The sequence below is a fragment of the Tetrao urogallus genome (genome assembly GCF_951394365.1).
Source record: "Tetrao urogallus genome assembly, chromosome: 7".
Classification (NCBI taxonomy): Eukaryota; Metazoa; Chordata; class Aves; order Galliformes; family Phasianidae; genus Tetrao; species Tetrao urogallus.
The window spans coordinates 2,575,997-2,597,214 of NC_136820.1; the positions used below are offsets into that span (position 1 = coordinate 2,575,997).

Below are 21,218 nucleotides of genomic sequence, written 5' to 3' on the forward strand. Positions count from 1 at the left end.
CACACACAAAACGGAAGCTTAAAAATAATTCAGGTTCTAACCTTAGCTGAGTTTAATTCCAAGGCATGTTAATTGCAGAGGTATCCAAATAAGAACAAATCAAGGCAGAAAGGAAAGTGACTAAACTTCTAGGATCTTGTGTAGAATAAGCAGCATAACATTTCTGAATGACTAAAATTATTTTGCTGCTCTATCCACACTCATGAAAAGCACCTCCACCAGATCAGCTGGACAGATAATAATCTATTGCATTTTTTCCTGTGATGAGACACAAAGGACAAGGGATGTTTATTGTAAGAATCTCAAACACTGGAAGATTCCACAATGAAAGAATGAGATGCAGGACTATAAAAATGATGCCAAGATATTTACATAACATGACTACACTCCTCTTCCCACTACTTTCATGCCTTTTACTTCCTTGGGAACTTATATTTTGGTTTTCATCACATATTTAAACTGAAAGGCTTTTGACAAAGAAACTATTTCCTCACATGAAGGAAATCTTACAGCTAGCACAACAAAGGGCTGATCCTTAGAAAATCTCAGTGATGTTTAGATATAAATCCACTCATGTTAGGTGTGATTAGTTATGGCACTGCACAGACAAAGGAAAGATAACCGACTAAAACAATCATTTGTTTCCTGTCTTGTGATTTCACTTTCTATGCAGAAGGTTGTGCCCTCTACCCACTGAAAATGCAAAGGATATTTGAGAAGCTCTCATGAATGCTAAGAAAAAACTTGGAAGAGTAATAAAATCATATTTACAGGAGAGAATTTTTGGGTAGGTGGAGATTTGTAAGAGCTTGGTCTCATAGTTTTCAACAACTTTTATCATTATGGCCCAAGAGCAAGCAGTCCATGCTGTTACCTAGAAGTCTGCATGCCAAAGTGCTATCCAGGTGGCTGATGGAAGGGCGATAAGCTACCTGTAAACACACTGTTATGAAAGATTCTCTGAGAAGAATTTATCTATTCCCACTGTTCCAACTGGAAAACAAATAAGTGAGCGTACAGACCTCAGCCACATTACAGGTAAGATAGTTCATTGGTGAAACCTTGAGAATGAGGAAAGACCTTGTCACCCCAAATGAAAGACAGTAACACAACTTTACTTCTCTGCACATTTATGTAAACCGGATGCTTTTAAGCTCCTGATTTCCTTTGGATAATCACGGTGCAGCTGTAGCTAAACAACCTGTCTCATTACAGAAACTTGTTTAAAAAATGTACTAATTACATTTAAGATAGAGACCAGAACTCAAGGTCTGTGTTTTAACATTTGAAGCTAAGCAAATTGGGATCTAGTTAAGCTCAAGATATTGTTCCTCTTCAGAGGATCAAAGCGGTGGCCTACTGAAGCAAGATATGCTCAAAGCAGATGGTTTCTTATCAAGGGTTCAGCATTGTAAAAATTAGTTTCTTCTGTAAATTAGAATCCAGATTTCTTTGCCACTGTGGCACATTGCAAAGTTTGCTTCTACTGAAAACCTTTGCAAACTGATTGGCAAGCTTCCATGCAGACAGCTTTATGTGCACCATGAAAGACATCATGCACTGAGAAGAAGTTCAGATTTCTTTTCTGTGAGTTCTGGTGATGAGCAAGCAGAAATGAAAACTTCAGCATCTCACACAGTTAAAGGAGAACACTATCAGAAAATGAGAAAAAATTTTAAAAGAGTACAAAAACCCTTCTCCAAACTCCACACCTCTTTGGTTAAGGACCAGATTTTCAAAGGAGCTGCACATCCTGGTAATTTCAGGAAAGAGAAATCCTAGCAGAAAACCTAGTTTTAAATACAAAAAGAAAGGTCAGTCAAGGGTTAACAAGGGTTCAGGAAAAAAATTATGCCACTAGTGTAACCATGAAGAAGTAATGAGGGAATTGGTGAAGTTAAAAATCTAAATACACACACAAAGCTGAATTTGGCCTTGTAAGCAGAACAGAAAATGAAGCCATTTGCAAAGATACTCTTGTCAAACTTACGAAATTAAAACTCAGTGAACAATATATGCTGAATGCTATTGTAATTTTTTGAGTTTTTGAACAGAGCACTAGATCAATTACCACAACAATTAAAAAAACAATTAAGTATTAATTACACATATTTTAAAATATTTTTTATGTGTATTGTTTTTAAATTTTGTCTTTTAGATTTTTTAGATTTAGATGTGACTCTGACCAGGCTTCTGTCACAAAAAGATATCACAATATCTAGGTTTTGCCTTAATGCCTACAAAAGTATATTCCGTGATAACCCATACTTCCACAATTTATCATGGTCTGACGTTTCTTAGCAGGATTTCAGGCTCTGCTTCACTTCAAAGTTATAATTCACTACCAACGTGCAAGTGCAATCTACAGCAAATGATAATAAATTAAGGTTGAGACCATAGGAGGAAATAACATTTTGCTACCACAAACTTGTTCCAAGTTATATGCAAGTTCAGTTTCCTGAAATGTCATTTTTATTATTTGAATAAGTTATTCACTTGGCCAAAATACCCTGAAACAAACATTAATAAAAACAAGCATTGCGATAGTCACATATTAATTCAGTAAGCAACAGACAATAAATTCAATAACTATGACAGGGGGTGACTGTCAAGTTTTGTTCTAAAAACTATATGGTAAACGAGCTATGGAAGCACCTATCAGTGCAACATGATCACAACAGTGAAGGTTAGTTCAAGTTCCTAAAATTTAACTTAACTATCAAAGTAAAGTGAGAAAGAAACTCTAGAAAGCACAATAAATTTAAAGTCACCATCAAAATCATAGCCATGCTAGCTCATAGAAAGTTGAGACAAGCCACAAAAGAAAAATGGCAAAAGGTACTAAAAGGATCCAAGCTTCATTTATTCAACCAAACGCAGTACGGTGAAGACAAAATGTTTTGTTTAGTCAGGTTTTTGGTTTTGCTTATACAAACTTCAGACACTTCAGGTCTGTTTTGTACTTTCAACATACCAAAGTTCAAAAAGGGTAACACCAAAAGGTCACATTACAAAAAACGTGGAACAACTTGTGTAGTGGATGCTTGGTAAGGCTGGGTCACGTTGCACTACACAGCGTGCAGAGCTAGTCCTAAAACATATGGACATCCTGCTGTGCTCACCAGAGTAACAGTAGTACACAGAGATAAAAAACACTCCAGGATCAAAATCAGCCTTGCAGAAACAGCCACGTCATCTCAACATCTCTCAGAGACAATCTGTAACCTACTCTAGCTGGTCCAAAAATTGCTATTCTATTGACTAGGCAGGGACACACACAAAAAAAGAAAAAAAGTCTCCTGGTTCAAGTAGGCAAAGTCTTTACAAAAAGAACTGATTAGCATTTTATACCTGAGAAGGCCTGCCCTTGATGTTTGCATGGAGTTCCTCTCATTTTCTACCAAGAAAAATACTGAGTGGTGTTCAGATGTCAGTTTTCCCAGACAAATGCTGGAACTATCCTTATCAAGATTTAAAGGGGTCTAGCCAGAAATGAAAAAAATCCAGACTGCCTAGCTGGATGCAAACATGAGTTTTGATAACAAATGCCAAAAACTATGAAAAAAAAAAATAGACTGATTAAGTATATATGCCCAGATCTCCCTAAGCTAGTACAATCTTCATCAAGACAACCAAATGATTAGCTAGAAAAGAACAAAGTTTTGTTTACTTGAAGAGTTTCCCATACAAAACAGAACATAAAGCTTGCAGCAAATTTTTTTCCTCTGCTTGTTTATATGATGAAGGTCATGTTATTTTAAGGAATTTCAGCCTTTCATTAGATGTAGCAGGCTATGAACTCTATTGTGGAGATTGGAGGTCTGGTTAATTTTTTTTCTAACCTGTTGTCTGAATGAGCAGCAGTGATTTGCAGGAAACTCAGTGGAAAATGTCTAATTTACAATAACTCCCTGACTTCCATAGCCACTTTCCAAGATTGTTTTTGGAAACTCACAAGGTAAAAATAAGTCAGAGACAAAAAAAAAAAAAAAAAAAAAAAAAAAAAAATCAGTTTGTGACTGGTATGAAAGTCACATCACCCTTAAAATGAAAAAAAAAAAAAAAAAAAAATCTGCTTTCTCTGTCAGATGAAAAAAAAAAATCCAGGCACCGTGCTAGCTTTAAGGTCATCCAATTTCATTAAACCCTTTTGATCTATTTCAGTGTTCTGTTACTAATCTGCTGCTGACGAAGAAATATGCAAAATGCTCAAACTACAATGAACAACAGAACCTTGTCCTACCTAGACTCAGATACATTACAGAATACAGCAGGTCATGGGAAAAGTCAGTTCTCAATCTCGTAATACATAAAGTCATGAATTTCAAAAACAGAATAAACCTCATGCTTTGTTTACCTGGTATGGAACAATACTGCCATGCGCTGTACCCCAGCGTTTAGCATCAATTTTGCAGTTAAGGTAATTAGCTGCTACATGAGTAAGACATGCAACCTGGAAATAGAAAAAAAAGTGAAGTATTAAAGAAACCTCAAAGTTCACTGGCAACTTCTTTAAGATTTGTGCATACTTGAATGTCATTTATCTACACAAGGTAAATTATTTTATGTCACAAAAGCATCTTTTACATATCGCATATTATGAATAGCTTGAAAAAGATATGAAAGTGATTGTTTAAGTAAAACTCATACAGTAAAGAAAAGAAAAAGATAAGTTTCCATAACACTAGTAATGCCACGCAAATCTAGCATTAAACTGCCTTTAGAAATAAGGCAGTATTACCCTAAACACTTTGCAGAATGGTCAACAGGCACAAAGTGTCCTGTCGAAACTTTAAAAGGGAAAAAGAAGCACAACAAATTTGTGAGCTACAACTCCTATTTCCTGAATCTCAGACCCAGGCTTAAATCACAAAGACATTTTCTCAGTCACAAGATCTTTGTCTTCTCCTGTTCTCCTTCAAGTTACAGAAAATATTTCAGAATTCTTCAACTCCCACATATCCTGCAATATGAAGAGGTAGGTCATTTGACACTAGAAGATAAGGAATGAGTTACTGAGTTAATAGTAAGACAGACAAAAAACTGATAGAAGACACTGAAAAATACAGCATGCAAACTTTAGTAACCATAACATCAGGGTAAACATTTTGTAAAGCACAAATACATCTTAGGAAAAGAATGAAACCTTATGATGCAGTACTGCATGAAATCAGTAGTTCTGCCATAGTCACTGTTAGATTCTTCATCACTATTTCTTTGGGAGAACTGTGTGGGACTGTATCTGAATCCAAGTAACACATGAAAGCATTACAATTAGGTTCTCACTAATTCATCAGATGATGCATTTGTTTCACACTTGAATACTTGGGAAATACTTGTGAAAGTAAGTAAAATTGCTTGCTTTTATGGTAAGCCGACTTCTTTTTTTTTTTCCAAAAAGATTTAATTCTATCTAGAGGAGATGTCTGAAATTTCATACAATGCTCAGTGTTTACACCGTTCTGTCACTACTAATCTACATCAAAATGCTGAGCAATTAATTTAAAGTCCACCAGTAATATGTGCATTATATCAGAATTCCTTTAAAAAAAATTCATTTCCCTTCCTTCCTTCATGTGCTCTGAAAAGGCAGCATGAGTACATCAGTTCCATATTTAAAGCAGATATATAATGGTAAGTCAAGTTTATGTTGATTCAGACTGGCAGAAAACCTAGGAAGATGTACAGCAAATGATAATTTAGCTGCTTCTGAAACACTACTAACTAGAAATACAGCACACTACTCCTGAGAACTGTTGGAAAACACTCTGTAGCCCATTAAGCTGCAGCTTATTCTATCAGTGTCACTTCATTCAGCTAAAATGTTAAACATTGTCTACTCTAGCCCTCAGTAGGAGAAAAAAATCTCAGCAATAAAGGAAATGGACCTGTGAAGTATGTAGAAAAGACTTTTCCTTCTCGTTTGCAACTTTCCTCGGTAACACAGAATGAAACACTATTATTACAGTTAGATGAGTCACAAAAAAAATTATTTATTAATAACTTATATCCTAATCTCATTGTTCCTCTCATTTTTCGATCTGAGGTAACACCACAGTGATATTTTTCTACCACAGCAAATGGTTATGCAACAATGACAAAATTCATACTACATTAATTGCAAGATATTGTTCTTAACTGTGTGCAGCACTGCACAACTGCTGTATTACAAATTTCACCCACGGGTGAGAAGCATCCGCTACAGCAGGCTAAGACACAAGGCATTCTTTCTATTTAGTCTTCCCACATTTGGATGGAAATGCTAGATAAATCTTAATTGTGAGAAGGACATAGTGAATCGAAACTGAGCAAGTCACAAATCCTACCACATTAATATCAGGTTCAATCAAGTCGAGATGCCACTGCACTTGCTGTCTATGCTGTAGAAACGGAGGTTCCGCAAGAAAAATTCTAACCTTGAAATAATACATATTTGTAACAGCTTTGCAAATTGTTTGAGGTGTATATCATTCTTTTAACAGTGGAAAACAAAGAGGTACACATTTCTCCAAAGCACTTGTACCCAATACAATAGAAAAAAAAGATTTAAAACACAGCATTCACTGGGCACTGGAATTGCACCCTTAAAGGCTTGTTTCAGAAGCAACAGCCAGCAAACACCAGGGAAGTCAGAAGGTTGTCAAAGACTATGCACATATAGAACTAAAAGTTGCCTGGAGCATGTTAAGGCCGCAGTCTGAAAACGTCTCCCTTTCAGTCAGTGTGTTCATCTTTGGCTTTAATACATGCATCCATGTATCTTGCTAAAATTGTTTACAATTTTTCTTCAGTAAATCATGAAGGAAAAAGGCTTCAAGTTCCTTCTGAATTTCTTCTGAGTTGCATATCTTGTTTACAGTCAAATTACCCAGTCAGAAGGAAGTATTATTTTTATTATCGTCATTATTATACAAATAAACTTCTATTGACCACATCAAAGCAAGTATTTCAGTACTCTGTGTTGTATGCATACACATACTTAGTTGAGTAAACTTCGTGGCATTCTGCCCCATTAGTAATAACTGTCTAATGAATTTAGCAGACTTAGAACACTTGCTGCTATTCCTACAGTCTCATGAAACTGTTGCAGCAGTCCCAGGAATACTCTGTTTTTCCCTTTCTTTCTTTTCCTGGCTCATTTCACTCCCCTTGATCTCACTGACATCCCCTTATGCTCACCGACATAACGCTATCTACAAGATCTTCCAGCATCAGTGCTTTATGTCCTTAATAAGAAACCCAGAACTTATCCAGAAGCAAACTTCTAACTAAAAGCATTATAAATGACAACTCAAAAAACTTCTCTACAGAGATGATATCCCCCGTAGAAACATTGTTAACAAAATCAATATTTCTCCAAACTCCTCTGCATTTCAAGACTCAGAAAAGATCTCGTAGCTTAGAGGTAATTTCTGCACAGAATAGCTACAACTTATCTTCTCAAACTGGAGATTGATTTGTATTGCCTGTTCAGTTATAGACTTTTAAATATAGGTTTAAAACTGTTTTCTTGAATCATCTCTCCCTTCGGTAATAAGAGATCTATAAAAGTAACCTTTGGACTGGTAACATTAAAACATATCTAATACAAATAATAGATCTCTTTATTCATTTGCTTGCAGAGGCAGATTACATACATAAATATGTATAATCACATCTCTACAGATAGGCATTTCTCTATTTCACATCAGTAAAACAACACTCCTTAAGATTCTTTTCTGCTATTAGTCTTGACAGCCAAATCACACATTTGTTATATACTTATCTAAACCAGAACAAAAAGAGACCTGCATTAAAGTCTGAAAAGTTATGCTCAAACTATGGCAGAATCAGACAGATGGGAAGCAAGATATCAAGAGCCACAAGGTGAATAGACAAAGAAGAGAGACAGAATTTCAAACGATTTTTTTTCAAGATAGCACATCAAACAATTTATTACAATGAGTTCACTGAATCAGTCCATCATTTATGTGCAAGCTCAACAAGTATAATGAACAACAAAAGACATTAACTGTAAAGAGGAGAAAAAACACATTTTAATTAAATTTGTTACTGTCTTCACTCTCCAGTATTGTGTCTATTTCACTATATACCTTAAGATGGTGATTCTTACTCAAGTTGATGCATATTTTTTCTCATTTTTATTTGCTCTTTCTTAGGGAGGACATGTAAGTTTCCAGGAACTTAGAGAAAGGTGTTTTACAGCAGTAAAGATCATTGTTTTACAATATACTATGAAATTAATAACCCAAATATTAAAGCTCTGTAAGGAAAAACCTTCCTGAAAACTTCCAGTGCCTTATATTGTTGAAAAGCCAATCATCTTCCACAGAAGAGGCCTCAACATTGCCACGAGCTGTCAGTGAGCATTACCTTATACCTGGGCAGATAAGGGACTCCCTCCCAGCCTGAAGTTTAGAGCTCAGCAGGAACTTCAGAACAGCATGAGTGCACCATACGTCTATATGGCAGGCAGACAGTCCTGCTTGCAAGTACACAAAGTCATTGCCAACAAAGAGGAAGGTATTAGGAATTCATCATTAGCATCCCTACATCCGTACAAAGGAGATCCAACCTTAACTCTGAATTCCAAATCTGAATTCCGAACTGTCCTGTATTATTTTCCCTCTCTTTCCATAGCCTGTAGTGCTGCAGTTGCTTTCAATTTGTGCAGAGCAAAAAATTTGCAAATTCTGTAAGTGACTTTGAAGAGGGCTGTGAAAGGAACCTGAAAATGCAAGACTGAGATCATGTAACCTAAGGTTTGCTGTCAAAGAGTCTCCACCCGTTCAAAAAAAATGTCTGTGGTCACACTATGAGCAACAGCACTCTGGGTGAAAACAATTTTCTGTCTGCTTGTGCTGATTCTTTGAATGTGAACATCCATTAACTGATTGTGAGTTACTTCTCCACAAAATACAACTCCTGGCATGGAAGAACCAGCACACAGAACAATCCCAACCACAACTGCATCAAGAGGAAATCAAATCCATACTGACCAATAGCTACAAGTTTAGAATAGATCTCACTATGCTATAGAATAGTAGGATCTATTTTAGGGTATTCAACTCAGACACTTAAGTAGGTACCCAAAACTGTGCCAATAATCACATGCAGCTTATGAGACTCACTGATTAAAGATAGCCATTTGATAGAACAGCCCTTTTAGAAATGATGGCACGCAGTAAATCACATTCACAGACATTAAGCATTAGGGAATGCTTAATAAACTAATAACAATAAAAATACTATGAAAACACAAGCAATAAAAAAATGAAGTATTTTAAAATCCTATCTTAGACATGAGACATGAATTTTCAGCAGGAAAAAAAAATAAGATCAAAACAAGCTGAAGTTGACACAGTAGCACACTGAAACACTTCAGTATAAAAAATGTCTAAAAACTAGATTTGCTTTATTGAAAACCTTTCAACTATGTAAATATAGAGATACAGATACATGAGATACAGAAATAAGATGCTTTTGCATAGCAGAGAACTGAGTTCAGTAGAATGCATCAACGGGGGGGGGGGGGGGGAAATATCAATGAATGATCTTTTTAACTAGCTATTTAGAGCTAGAGAAGACCAGAATGAACATTTCTGTGCTTCTCACAGCTACAGCATCCAGCTGAGACCTCTTGATTACAGTTCAATTAGTATTAACAACAGCAAAGTCTTGATGTAGCTAATAGATAAAGGACCTGAAATTTCAAAAAACAATTATTATCAGCACAGTTCCAAGCAGAAGTGGCAAAGGAACTCCTACCTCCTTAATGATCATATAATCTAATAGCACTGACATGAAAGAGGAAAAAATATTTTTGTAAAGCTGAAGAATTGAGTATGTTTACAAAAGAAAGATCAATTTTCTTAATTAAAGCCACATTTCAATTATCTTTTCCTGAAAAAGTAAGTAAAGTTACCATTTTCAATGGTAAGGTACTGGAAGAACTTAAGAAGTTAGTTATGGTTTACGCCCCAAACCCTGGAGACTTTCAAGATGAGGCTAGTTAAGGCCCCAGGCAACCTGACCTAGGTGCTCCTGTCCATTGCAGGGGAGTTGGACTAGATGGTCTTCATAGGTCCCTTCCAACACGTAAGATTCCATGATTAGTTCCTATTTCAGCTTCATAATAACATAGCAACAGTTCTAAGGAATCAGTAACTCAAAAAAAATAATCAAAGACATTACTAAACAACTTTCAATCACTTATTTGATAGGGGAAGTAGTATATGACCTTCTGTCTCATTTAAAAAGTAGGTACGTATTTAAAATTTACAGCTAACTTTTAAGGGAAAATGCAGCCCAAATATTCCACCGAATCTCCTAGAGAATCCCTGTTGGCCTTTATGAACACCACATGTCCTGCACATTGCACACGCTGCCATCTTGGGTTCCTTTCAAAAGGCAGTTCCTTAAAACAAGGGTGATTCATCCACTGAATTTCAAGTTTCCACTCCAAAGAATAGAGACATTGAGTTTCTCAGGAGGGAAAAAAAAAAAAAAAAAAGCCATCAACGTATTTTCCCATAACTAGTTACTGGAAACAGATGAATCACTTTAACAGTAACTTTAAAAAACAAATCAATTTTGGGCAATTCCAGGACATAAAAAATTCAGCCAAAACAGTTAAAACTTTGGCAAAGCTGTTAGCAACTGAAACCAGACTCTGATAACAGACATATCAGACAACCTTAACAATAACTGACATTTCTAAAATCATTTTCTCCTTTCCCCACCTTCTGTGAAGGAAGAATATATAATAAATGCATTATCTTCTATGTTTTTATGCCATTATGCTAGGAACATGAAAAATGAAACATACAAAAAGTTTATTTTGCTACATCTTACACATATTTCTAAAATACTGTAATACATTTTGTAATATTATTTCTTAGTTGTAGCACTTCCTACTAAGAGCCTATGATTTAACATGAATTATAACTTAAAATACTTAAGGCTTAATTCTATTGGTGCTGGCTGTATTTCATTTTCTGTTTAGAAGCAGCACAAACCAAACTCTTAGTGTGGCTTCTACCCATGCAAAGGATTGCAGCATACTTGCAAAGAGCAAAATAATCTGAGCTTGAAAGCTGTAGCTGAATGTGATGGTTGAGAAAAAAAGAGCATAACATGCAAAAAAATTATCCAGACAGACTTTGCTTATATATAAACTAATTACCTGAGAGAACAGGCAACAAAATAACTTCAGTGATTTTCTTATTAATTGCAACAGGGTAGTTAGTACCTAGAGGCTCCAATTTGGACTCCACACACGCTTTGCTAAGGATTCTACTATTTCATTGAATCAGTAAGAAAAATGGTTTTCCATGCTAAGCTGCCAACACCCAAAAGGAGCTGTATTAAAGCACTTCTCGTTTTTGATCTTTTGATCAGAAACAGTGCCATGTACAAGGAAAAGTATGCATACATCTAATTAGCATCTACAGTGCTGAGCTGGTACATCTATAGCACTCATCTTCACCTCATTAGCACTTACACAAAAAAAAACTAAAAAGCATGACTTCTGATGAAGCCATTACTACCCACTCTGCACATTATCATCCCTCCACAAAATAATGGTAGCTTCAGTAGCTTTAGGTAGATTTTTAAACTTCTCATTTGGTACGTAGAAAGGAGCCAGCTGGACTTGGCTGGGTGAGAAGTGTGCAAATACTCCACACTGCTATTAACACAGTCAAATCTCTACTGGTTGTAACAGCCTCCATTGTTGTTCAACCTTCTGGCACACCTGGGCCACAGCGAGTGAAAAAAAATTGCTTTAGGCCACATAAAATATTTAATTACTGTAAGCAAAAAATATCACATTGACTATATTTTAATATATTTAAGTAAGGAACAAAACCTTTTTTTAATAAATATATTAAAACTTTACAAAAGTAGGCAACAAAAACATAAAACTAGAAGGCTGGACACATATGGAACAGTGACAAAATCAAGGTTTTCAGGACAGCTGAATTTTACTGAGTCAGTCTTAAACCAGCCCAGAACACAACAGTATCCAAGGCACTTGCTGATATACTGATATTTCCTAAAAATGAAAACTCTTTCAAATACTAAATCAGTTAAGTACTGCTGCAACAGTAGGAAACACTGGGAGATATCAAATTATTAATAATGGAACATGAAGACAGTGGAGATCAAAATAACTCCTCATCCTGGTTTGTTCAAGAAACGTACCACTTTGTCATGCAGCTTCCCTTGCAGAATGATTCAGAAGCCTATCCATAACTTTTACTCCTTTAATACAAAATAGCCATTTTGTTGTACAAAAAGAGATTGAAAAGATTAAGGAGAAAACACATGGAACTTCCACACACAGAAGCTACATCAAGTAGACTGTTTGCTCTGAATGAAGTTTTAGAATTTAGGTCAGAAATAAGGAAAAAGCCTTTTACAGTGAGGGCGGTGAGATACTGGGAACAGGCTGTCCAGAGATGTGGCAACCATCCCTGAAGACTTTCAAGGTGAGGCTGGATCAAGCCCTGGATAACCTGATTTAGCTGTGTATGTACCTGTTCACAGCAGGGAAGTTGGACTAGATGATCTTTAAAGGTACTTTTCAACTCCAAGGTTTCTATGATGTTCATCATCTTGTATGACAAGACGACAGCATCAAAAAAGCAAAGTATTTCTTCTTTTTATCAGAACCTCTTTTCCAGTAAAATCCCACAAGAGGATTTTTAAGGGGAACCTTTACTTTCTGCTGGTTTTGCATATGGTGCAATAACAAATCTACTGTTGCACGTACAGAAATAGAGGAAGATGGGGAGTAGAAGTTATGTACAATAATATTACTTCAGTAGAGTAGTACCAATATTTTAGTTTCGTAATTTTAACACCACAAGGTTTTTGAACACTGCCCATTAATTGCTAATATGCTAGTGGACTACAAGGATGATACAAGAAGCAAACTTGTGGAACTGAAAGAAATAGCACAAAATAAATGCTGCGAAGTTAGAAAAATAAAATTAACAAGTTAATTTGTTCACGTTGTTTTCAAGCACTGTAATGCTGCCTGCAACACAAATGGGGTTAACCTAGACAGTTGTTAAGCCAGATACAAGTTAAAAAGAAACACTGTCCAAAGTTCTATTTGATGTGAGAGATGAGTTAGTACTATCAATGCATCAGAAATATGGCATTTCTGCATAACACTATAGTGACAAGTTTGCACATCTCTTTCTGAAAGTGTCTCCTCATTAGAGTTAGAAAATTTAACTATTCAAGCATGCTTAATTTTTTTGTACTAAAGTACTTTCATATAATTTTCATCATAGAAATCTAGTACTACAAACATTCATTCCAAAGAAGGCAAGGCATTTTTACAAATAGCTGAAGTCTGACTTTCAGGCAGAGATGCATGTCATGCAGTACAGAATAACCCTCAGATTAATTCAGGCACTCATGCTGCACCATCATGGTGGCAGCTCTTCCCTGTCATCTGGCCCTGCCCAGCTCAGCCCCAGGCATGCCCATCATTCAGCAACAACCAACATACCAGAATACTATTAACAGTGTTTTGGCTCAAACCAGGATACTTTGCAGTTCACTTATGAGCTAGAAATAACAACATACAGAATGATAGAAACATGGAGAAACATGGTCATGGCAGCCAAAATCTCATCAGACCAATAAGTAGTAGTTAGTCCAAATTTCCATCATCATTCTCCACTGTTTCACTTTATTAAATAAAAAAGCTAATCGAAGTTACCTGAGATGGTCTCATCATACAAAGCACTGCTCAAACCTTAGTTATCATTATTATAGTTATCCCATCAGCATACACAAAAATGACAGGCTTGTGAAGGCTTAAGAGACCTCCAGAGGCTCAACAGCACACTGAAATCACTAGTTTTACTTAATTACAATTTTTCTGTAACATAAAATTGAAACCTGTTCCATCAAATTACAGCTCTCCAGCTTTCTTTGCAAAACATCTTGAAAGGCCCTATCCAAATCAGGCCAACGTAGAGAGCGACTTCTAAAAACTTCAATTTCAGTTCAGAAGTGTTCAGAGGTGAGTTTTAAGGATATCAGTCATAGAATCATAGGAAGGTTTACAATGGAAGAGATCTTAAAGGCCCTCAAGCTCCAACCTCATGGGAGGGACACCTCCTAACAGATCAAATTGCCCAGAGCTTCTCCCAACCCAGCCTTGAAGACTTTTAAAGCTGCACTTCCATAGTTTTCCCAGGCAGTAAAAAAGGCATTTTAGCCTGTGCCAGTATCTTACCACCCTCATGATGAAGGATTTTCTTCTAACATGTTATATAAACCTATCTTCCTTCAGTTCCCCATCCTGCCACTACATGTCTTTGTAAAAAGTCCCTCCTCATCTTACCTGTAGGCCCCTTGTTGTGGTTTAACCTGGCAGGTGGCTCAGCACCACACACTTGTTTGCTCACTCCACCCCTTCCTATTAGAATGGGTGGGAAAAAAGAAAAAAAAAAAAAAAGTACAACTTGTGAGTTGAGATAAAACCTTTTCACTAAGGTAAAGAAAGAGAGAGAAAATGTATTTGTGTATACACATAACGAGTGATGCACAAGCAATTGCTCACCATCTGTCAAACAACGTCCAGCTAGTCCTTGAGCAGTGGAAGGAAGCCCAATGAACTCCCATCTTTTCCATGCTTTCCTTCTACATGATGTCATATGACACAGAATAACCCTTTAGCTGGCTTAGATCACCTATCCTGATTTTCTTCCCTCCCAGTTCCTTGTGCCCCTTTAGCCTCTCACTGGCAGGGCAGTAGGAGAATCTGAGAAAACTGGAACAGCCTTGGCTCTGTACAGCACTGCTCAGCAACAACTAGAAACATCAGTGTGTTACCAACATTGTTTTTCTCCTAAAAAAAATAAAAAATAAAAAAATACAGCATCATACCAGAGGCTATGAAGAAGAACAGCCCTATCCTAGGCGAAACAAGGACGAGCCTTTGGTTATGGTCGCCTCAGATCCCTGTCTTCCCTAGATTGACCAGCTGCAATTCCCTCTGCCTCACAGCCTTCTCATAATCCTCCTGGCCTCCTCTTCTTGTGCTGGGGATCTCAGAGCCACGTGCAGTACTGCAGGCAGGATCTTTGCTTATTCTGCTATGTTTGCTTATATCTTTATCATATACTTCGAAACATCCAGGATATCCTTTTTCTCCTAATACTTAGCATGATCCCAAAATGTGATCTGTTGGCAATTAAGTACAATAAACATCTTGATACCATTTCCAAAGTCATATCCATATTCAAAGGTTATCTAAATAATAATCCTATTAAAAGGAATATCTTTCTTTGTCTTCTGATTCTCTCCCTTACCCATTCCAGATAGTTGTTTTTATCTTTTCTATGTACTAAAGGGGCATTTTTTTTGTATGTACCTCCTAGTCCTAATTTACAACTCAGGAAAATGAAGCTGCAAGACACTCAGATTTCACTTCATTAGCACAATAAATAATTGCAGCAAAGACAAAAATATGAAGACTTCACTGTCAAGTAGCAAATGAAGAAGTTGTTTCCCTTGCAATCTGACTTAGAATTCTGTTTACAGAGCAAAGAAAGCCATCAGATCTGAAAACCAATTGGAGTACAACGTTCCAACAACTAACTAATCATTAGAAGTCACAACACATTCCAAAGAGGCCAATATGAAATAGTTACTGTCATATTACTATGGTCTCCAGGACTACTTCAGCAACATTCTAGCTACTTAAAACTCTGAGGGATAACGTCTGCTCTGTATTAAGCTGAGATCCTCAATTGAAATTTTAGAGAAAAACAGCCAAAAAAAGTGCCTGATGCAAAACATACAATCTAAAGAGATGGTCATGTTAATTTAGACTTGGTTATATTACCATATCAGATCTGCACAGTGAAAAAGAACGTCTCCATACAAAGCACACCCACTTTTCTTACATGACAGAACACTGTTTTGCAAAATAACACTCTCTAAGCTTGTAAAAAAGAACTCTTCATTTAAATCACAGTCAAAACAAGACAACTGTGTAAGAGTCCTATTGATGGCTCCAGAAATCACCAGAAACAACGATCGCTAGAAAAACAGATTTCCCTTATTGTAAGAGCAGCAAGACCTGTACAATGAGAAGGTATTACAAAAAGAATGCTCACCCATCTCCAAAAATCTAGGCTTGCAGAAAAACTCCACAAAGGAAGAAACTCCAGCAAAGGATCCTTCCCCACTGTCAGTCAGCCCTTAAATGAGGTTCAAGAGAGGTGGAGCCAGACTCCACCCCTTCCAATCACACAGGTGAATTACCTCCATATGTGCTCCCAGGGCTGACTGGTTCTTTTCTTCCAGGTGCTCAGTCAGTGGCTCAGGCCGTGACTCCGCAGTTCCTATACGTTTATGTATTCAGAAAACTTATAACTTAGCAGGTAGAAAAGCAATGCATTACTGCCAAGATACCTGCACAGTGTTTGAGTTCCACAACTGCTATTTCTCATACAGCTTACTGCTGTATGATGCCATATGTGACCTCCAGGCAGCATATAATCAGTGTCAGTTTCAAATACAACTAGCAGTTTGTAAAAGACATGTCACGAAAACTTTTAATGGAGACCACTCCAAGCACTTGAAATATATATGCCTTAAACAGATGCATTTTGGGAAAAAGAGATCCAGAAGCCCAAAAACTATTAGATTCTAAACCTCGGTGTTTTCTGAATAAACTGTCCAACTAGAGCTAGAGATACAGTGTAGAAAATAACTCATGCCAATTTTCTAGGGTCACTTTAAAATTTGAAGATGAAGTTTCCTTTAAAAAATTCAAATTAAAACCTAATAATCAGAAGCACAGAAATGTCTGATGAACAATTATATAACACAAACAATATTAATTGCATTATCCTGTTTGTGGAATCTTCAAAAACAATGCGCTCCAAAACTGCAGAAAAGTTAAATGTAAAATACTTCTTGCATATTGTCAGTCCAAGAGAAACCAACTTATTACAGTATTTGTTAGAGCCTGGTTGCAATTAAATACAGGAAGGATATTAAAACTTCCAAGAGATTTTTTTTTTTTTTCAAGCCACAACAGAAGAAAAGGCGCAATTGCATAATTGGAACCAAATCCAAAACCCACTTCCTTCTTATTTACTAGCATCATCTAAAGGACACCATTTAGATGCTGACGCTGAAAGGTCTGGAGCTGACAACTGTAAATCATCTGAAAGTCAAAAGTTTCAAAGGAATTGTATGGCACGGGTTAAAAGTTTATAGATGATAGATAAAGAAAGTTAGTGCTCACTGCAAAACCGCATCCCAGCGGTCATTGCATCTCCTCAGTAAAATTCTAGAATTCTGTTTCGCTGCATAGAAAGAAATTTTCTTTTATAGTCACAGACTGGCATAGAGCAATTGGACAAAACTGTCTGATATGTAACACTTGAAATAAATGTCTTTTTAAGATATTCTAACAATAAAACAATTTTAAGAGACCAGGATTTCATTTATCAGATACTTTTTCTGTATCTGAACCAGAAAAATAATGAACAAACTTGCCACTCAGAGGGAAAGTTCTTTAAAAAGCGTAACTGATAGCTGAATTCACTTCAATGCCCTTTGTCATTAGCATATCTGTGCAGAAAATTAGCATCAAAAGCAACACCCTACAAAAAAAAAAAAAGAAAGCCACTTGCCTTTCTATAAAGCATGTAGAAAAGTGACAGCAGAGACACAATTGGTCGTGCACATACTTAGGGCTTTTCCTATAAAATGATCCAAATGTGGTTCAGGGATTTCAATCTATTTCAGAACTTTAATTCCTGGAAGTTGTTTTTCTCTTTTTCTTTCTTCTTTTTTTCCCCCTCTCCCTTCACCCCCAGCTAGATCAGGCTGCCCAGAGCACCATCCAGCGTGACATTCAATACTTCCAGAGATGGGGCATCCATAACTTCTCTGGGCAGCCTGCTCCAATGCCTCACCACCAGTGAATAATTTCTTCCTCATATCTAATCTAAATACACCCTCTTTTAATTTAAAGCCATTACCTCTTGTCGTATCACTACCCTCCCTAAGTCTCCTGCTTTCCCGTAGGCTCCCTTTAAGTAGTGGAAGGCAGCAACAATGACTTCTGAAAGCCCTTAATAATGCTCAAGGAATATATTATACACTTATTATAGAGAGATAGATATTATTTATAGACAGGTATTATTTATAAGATACTTTATATGTTCATATACGCTCATATATATATATATATTTATATATGTAGTCTTGAGTCAGAATTCCCAGTTCAGGTGAAAGGATGGACAAAAGGATAAGCATATTAGCTCAGTGCATGAAACACTGATGGAAGCAACAAGTTTCATGTACGTCCCTGCTCTCCTAACTGAATAGCAGGACATTACAGCAGCACTTTCGCTCAACACAGGAAAAAAGATTTTTCCTCACTAAAAATGACCATACTCCAGTGAAACTCACACTGAAGGAGAAGCAGCATTTCTTTGGCAATGACATCACACAATCAACAGCAACAAGAGCAAACTAAAAATCTACAGTTTCAGGTTCCTTGTTTTGATGGTATCTGTGAGACTCACTCTTTTAAAGACTCAACACACAAGGAAGACCTTGCCTTAGATATCTCAGCTTGGTATGTAAAACCATAACCTCTCTGAACAACCTGATTCTACCACAGTAATTGGTAGAATTATTAAAATATTACCAACAGAAGCATTATTACAATATTACCAACTAAAATATTACCAACAGAAGCATTGATTTATTTGGCAATTAGAATGCCATGTATGGAATTACTCTTTAATAACTTTAATAGAAATACAATTTAATAACAAGTACAGAATAAAATAATATATAAAAAGTACATATATAAACATCCCTTCACCATTTTGTACTTCTTCAGCTAAGCACATAAGGGCCAAAAATCACATATCATGCACACTTTGTTCACTTTGTTTTGTGAACACACAGATATCTGAGAGTTCATTCCCTCTCATTTATATGCCAATGAGTGGCATAAAGGATAATGTGAAATATCACAAAGATAGAGCGCTTTTTTTTTTGCACAGCCAAAGCTGCCTTAAACAAAATAATTCCAAGGGCAACTGTGCTGACAAAGCTGACAAAGGATGAATTAGGAGTTGCACCAACACATAGCCTCATTTCTTTCTACTTCCAGCATTTGATAAAATGCCAAATAATAATCCAGAAGAGTCCATTAAAAAGCCAAACAACAGCAGAAGAAAGAATCATGACATAACTGATGTTCAAATGGCAATTTCAAGTTCTCATGATTAGTTGTATATGATACAGCTGTCATCACGTCTCTGTCTTTCCAATTTTGATGAGATTTCTCTACAGCGGTCTAGAGAAAATACTGCATATTCACACTTATTTTATTCCCTAATTTCCAGAGTCAGTAGGCAGACTTCTCAGATTAGATTACTTTTATATTTCAGTGATCCTTGATTACTTGACAATTTTGTTCAAGCCATTCAATCACTCTGCTAGTTTCATGGCCCAGTGCCAAGTCCTCCCTTCCAATGGTGGTTTCACCACTTACACTCGTCTTTCTTCAACCCCCTACTACAACTGCTTGCTATCTCTGCATGATCAAAGGCTTGATTAAACTGTTTTAAAAGACCATGGAGGTCTTCTCTAAAAATTGGAAAACAGACATACTGCTGTAATAACTATAACCATGTCATATGAAATGGGCACTGCCAGAGTGGCATAATAAGGAAGTTGTCACTGACACAATTTATTTTCATTAGTATCGTTGTCATAAATTATACTTATTAATTTGCATTAATTTATATCAAAATATTGGATTTCAGTTCAAACATCTTAACAACTAAAAGTAGTTCATTTGTTTTTTAAATTCTTACCTGAGATGACAAGAGATTGCAGTCAATGTGCATTCCTTTCCCCGTCTTATGCTTCTGAAGCAAGCCAGCCATAATTGCTCCACACGTATACAAGCCAGTAGCAAGATCTGTCATGGCTACTCCTACTCTAACTGGTTCACCACCCTAAAGAAAAGGAAGGCAACACTCCAAATGAAATAAAAACAAACAGAAAGCAAATAGAAAAGAAAGGAAAAGGAAGAAGAACGAATAAGCAAAGCATTAGTTTGTTTTAGTATATGCCACATAATTCTTATCATAAAAAGCGTTTACATGTTTCCTCATCACAAGCAACAATAGATAAAAGCATCTTTGAGTGAACCAAAACATAAAGGCTACCCTTGAAAAAGAGGTATTCTTGCAGTATTTACACAATCCCATGCATCAAGATGTTGCAAAGCCTGTAAACTATAAATTACTTTCTACACTACTTCTTGCTCTATTCTGATCAATACTTCAACACACAAATGCTCAGAGGACAGAGATACTGTTAGAGACAACAAAACAGAAGCCAAAGGTCTAAGGATTTCCACAGCACATATTTTCACAGTTTCCTCTTACGGAACACTCCTATACTTAACAAGTCAAACTACTATATTGCTATGTTATTTTTAACATAGCAGACATATTTCTGCAGCAGTTTGCACAATTTCCACTCTTCCTCAGTGTGCCTAATAAGATAGTTCAGCAACTATCATCCCCCTCCTCCCCTAAATCAGCTTCTAATGTCCACCTGTGCCTTTCTGTGACAGGATGCATTCTCTAACTAATGTGAAATAGATTCATTTACATTTTCATGTCTGTCCTGTGGAACAAGAGATAGGAAGCTGCTTTATGTGAACAGTGAAGCCTCACATAAAGTGCTTGAACATACAGAATTTCACTCCAGTGCTATGCTGTTGCAAACTTGCCACTAGTTTACACTTTTATTCATGATAGCCTCAATGTATTCTGGAAGATTCCTTTCCTGACATATATATATATATATATATATATATATATATATATATTTTTTTTTTTTTTTTTTTTTTTTTTTTTCTCCCTTTGACATAACTTCTCTTCCCAGTTTTACATCAGTGCTACAAAAAGTGATCCGCTATAACTGGAAATTGGTTTGAAATGACATGCACAGTAAAAGTATTAATAAAAGTCCAGCAGTCCTTACAGAATGGAAATAACTTGCTGCAGCTAATATTAACCAGTAAGGGCTATATTTTTTTTCAACAGCTCTGAACTATATACTACATGTACTCTTTTGTAGTCATTTGTTTTTAAACTGAAGAACGGCCCCTCTGGTACTGCAGATTCTAATCA

The 21,218-nt window shown here is 36.3% G+C and overlaps 1 protein-coding gene across 1 annotated transcript in view; it reads right to left on the bottom strand.

Moving 5' to 3' along the window:
* The window catches only part of SUGCT (succinyl-CoA:glutarate-CoA transferase), a gene marked incomplete at both ends in the record, with an annotated part of 326,326 nt that overhangs the window by 259,608 nt on the left and 45,500 nt on the right, over positions 1–21,218 (bottom strand). Inside the window, 2 exons of the mRNA XM_079538007.1 lie at positions 4,358–4,453; positions 19,887–20,030. Of these exons, the coding sequence (XP_079394133.1) occupies positions 4,358–4,453; positions 19,887–20,030 (240 nt within the window). The remainder of the gene's footprint in view (positions 1–4,357; positions 4,454–19,886; positions 20,031–21,218) is intronic.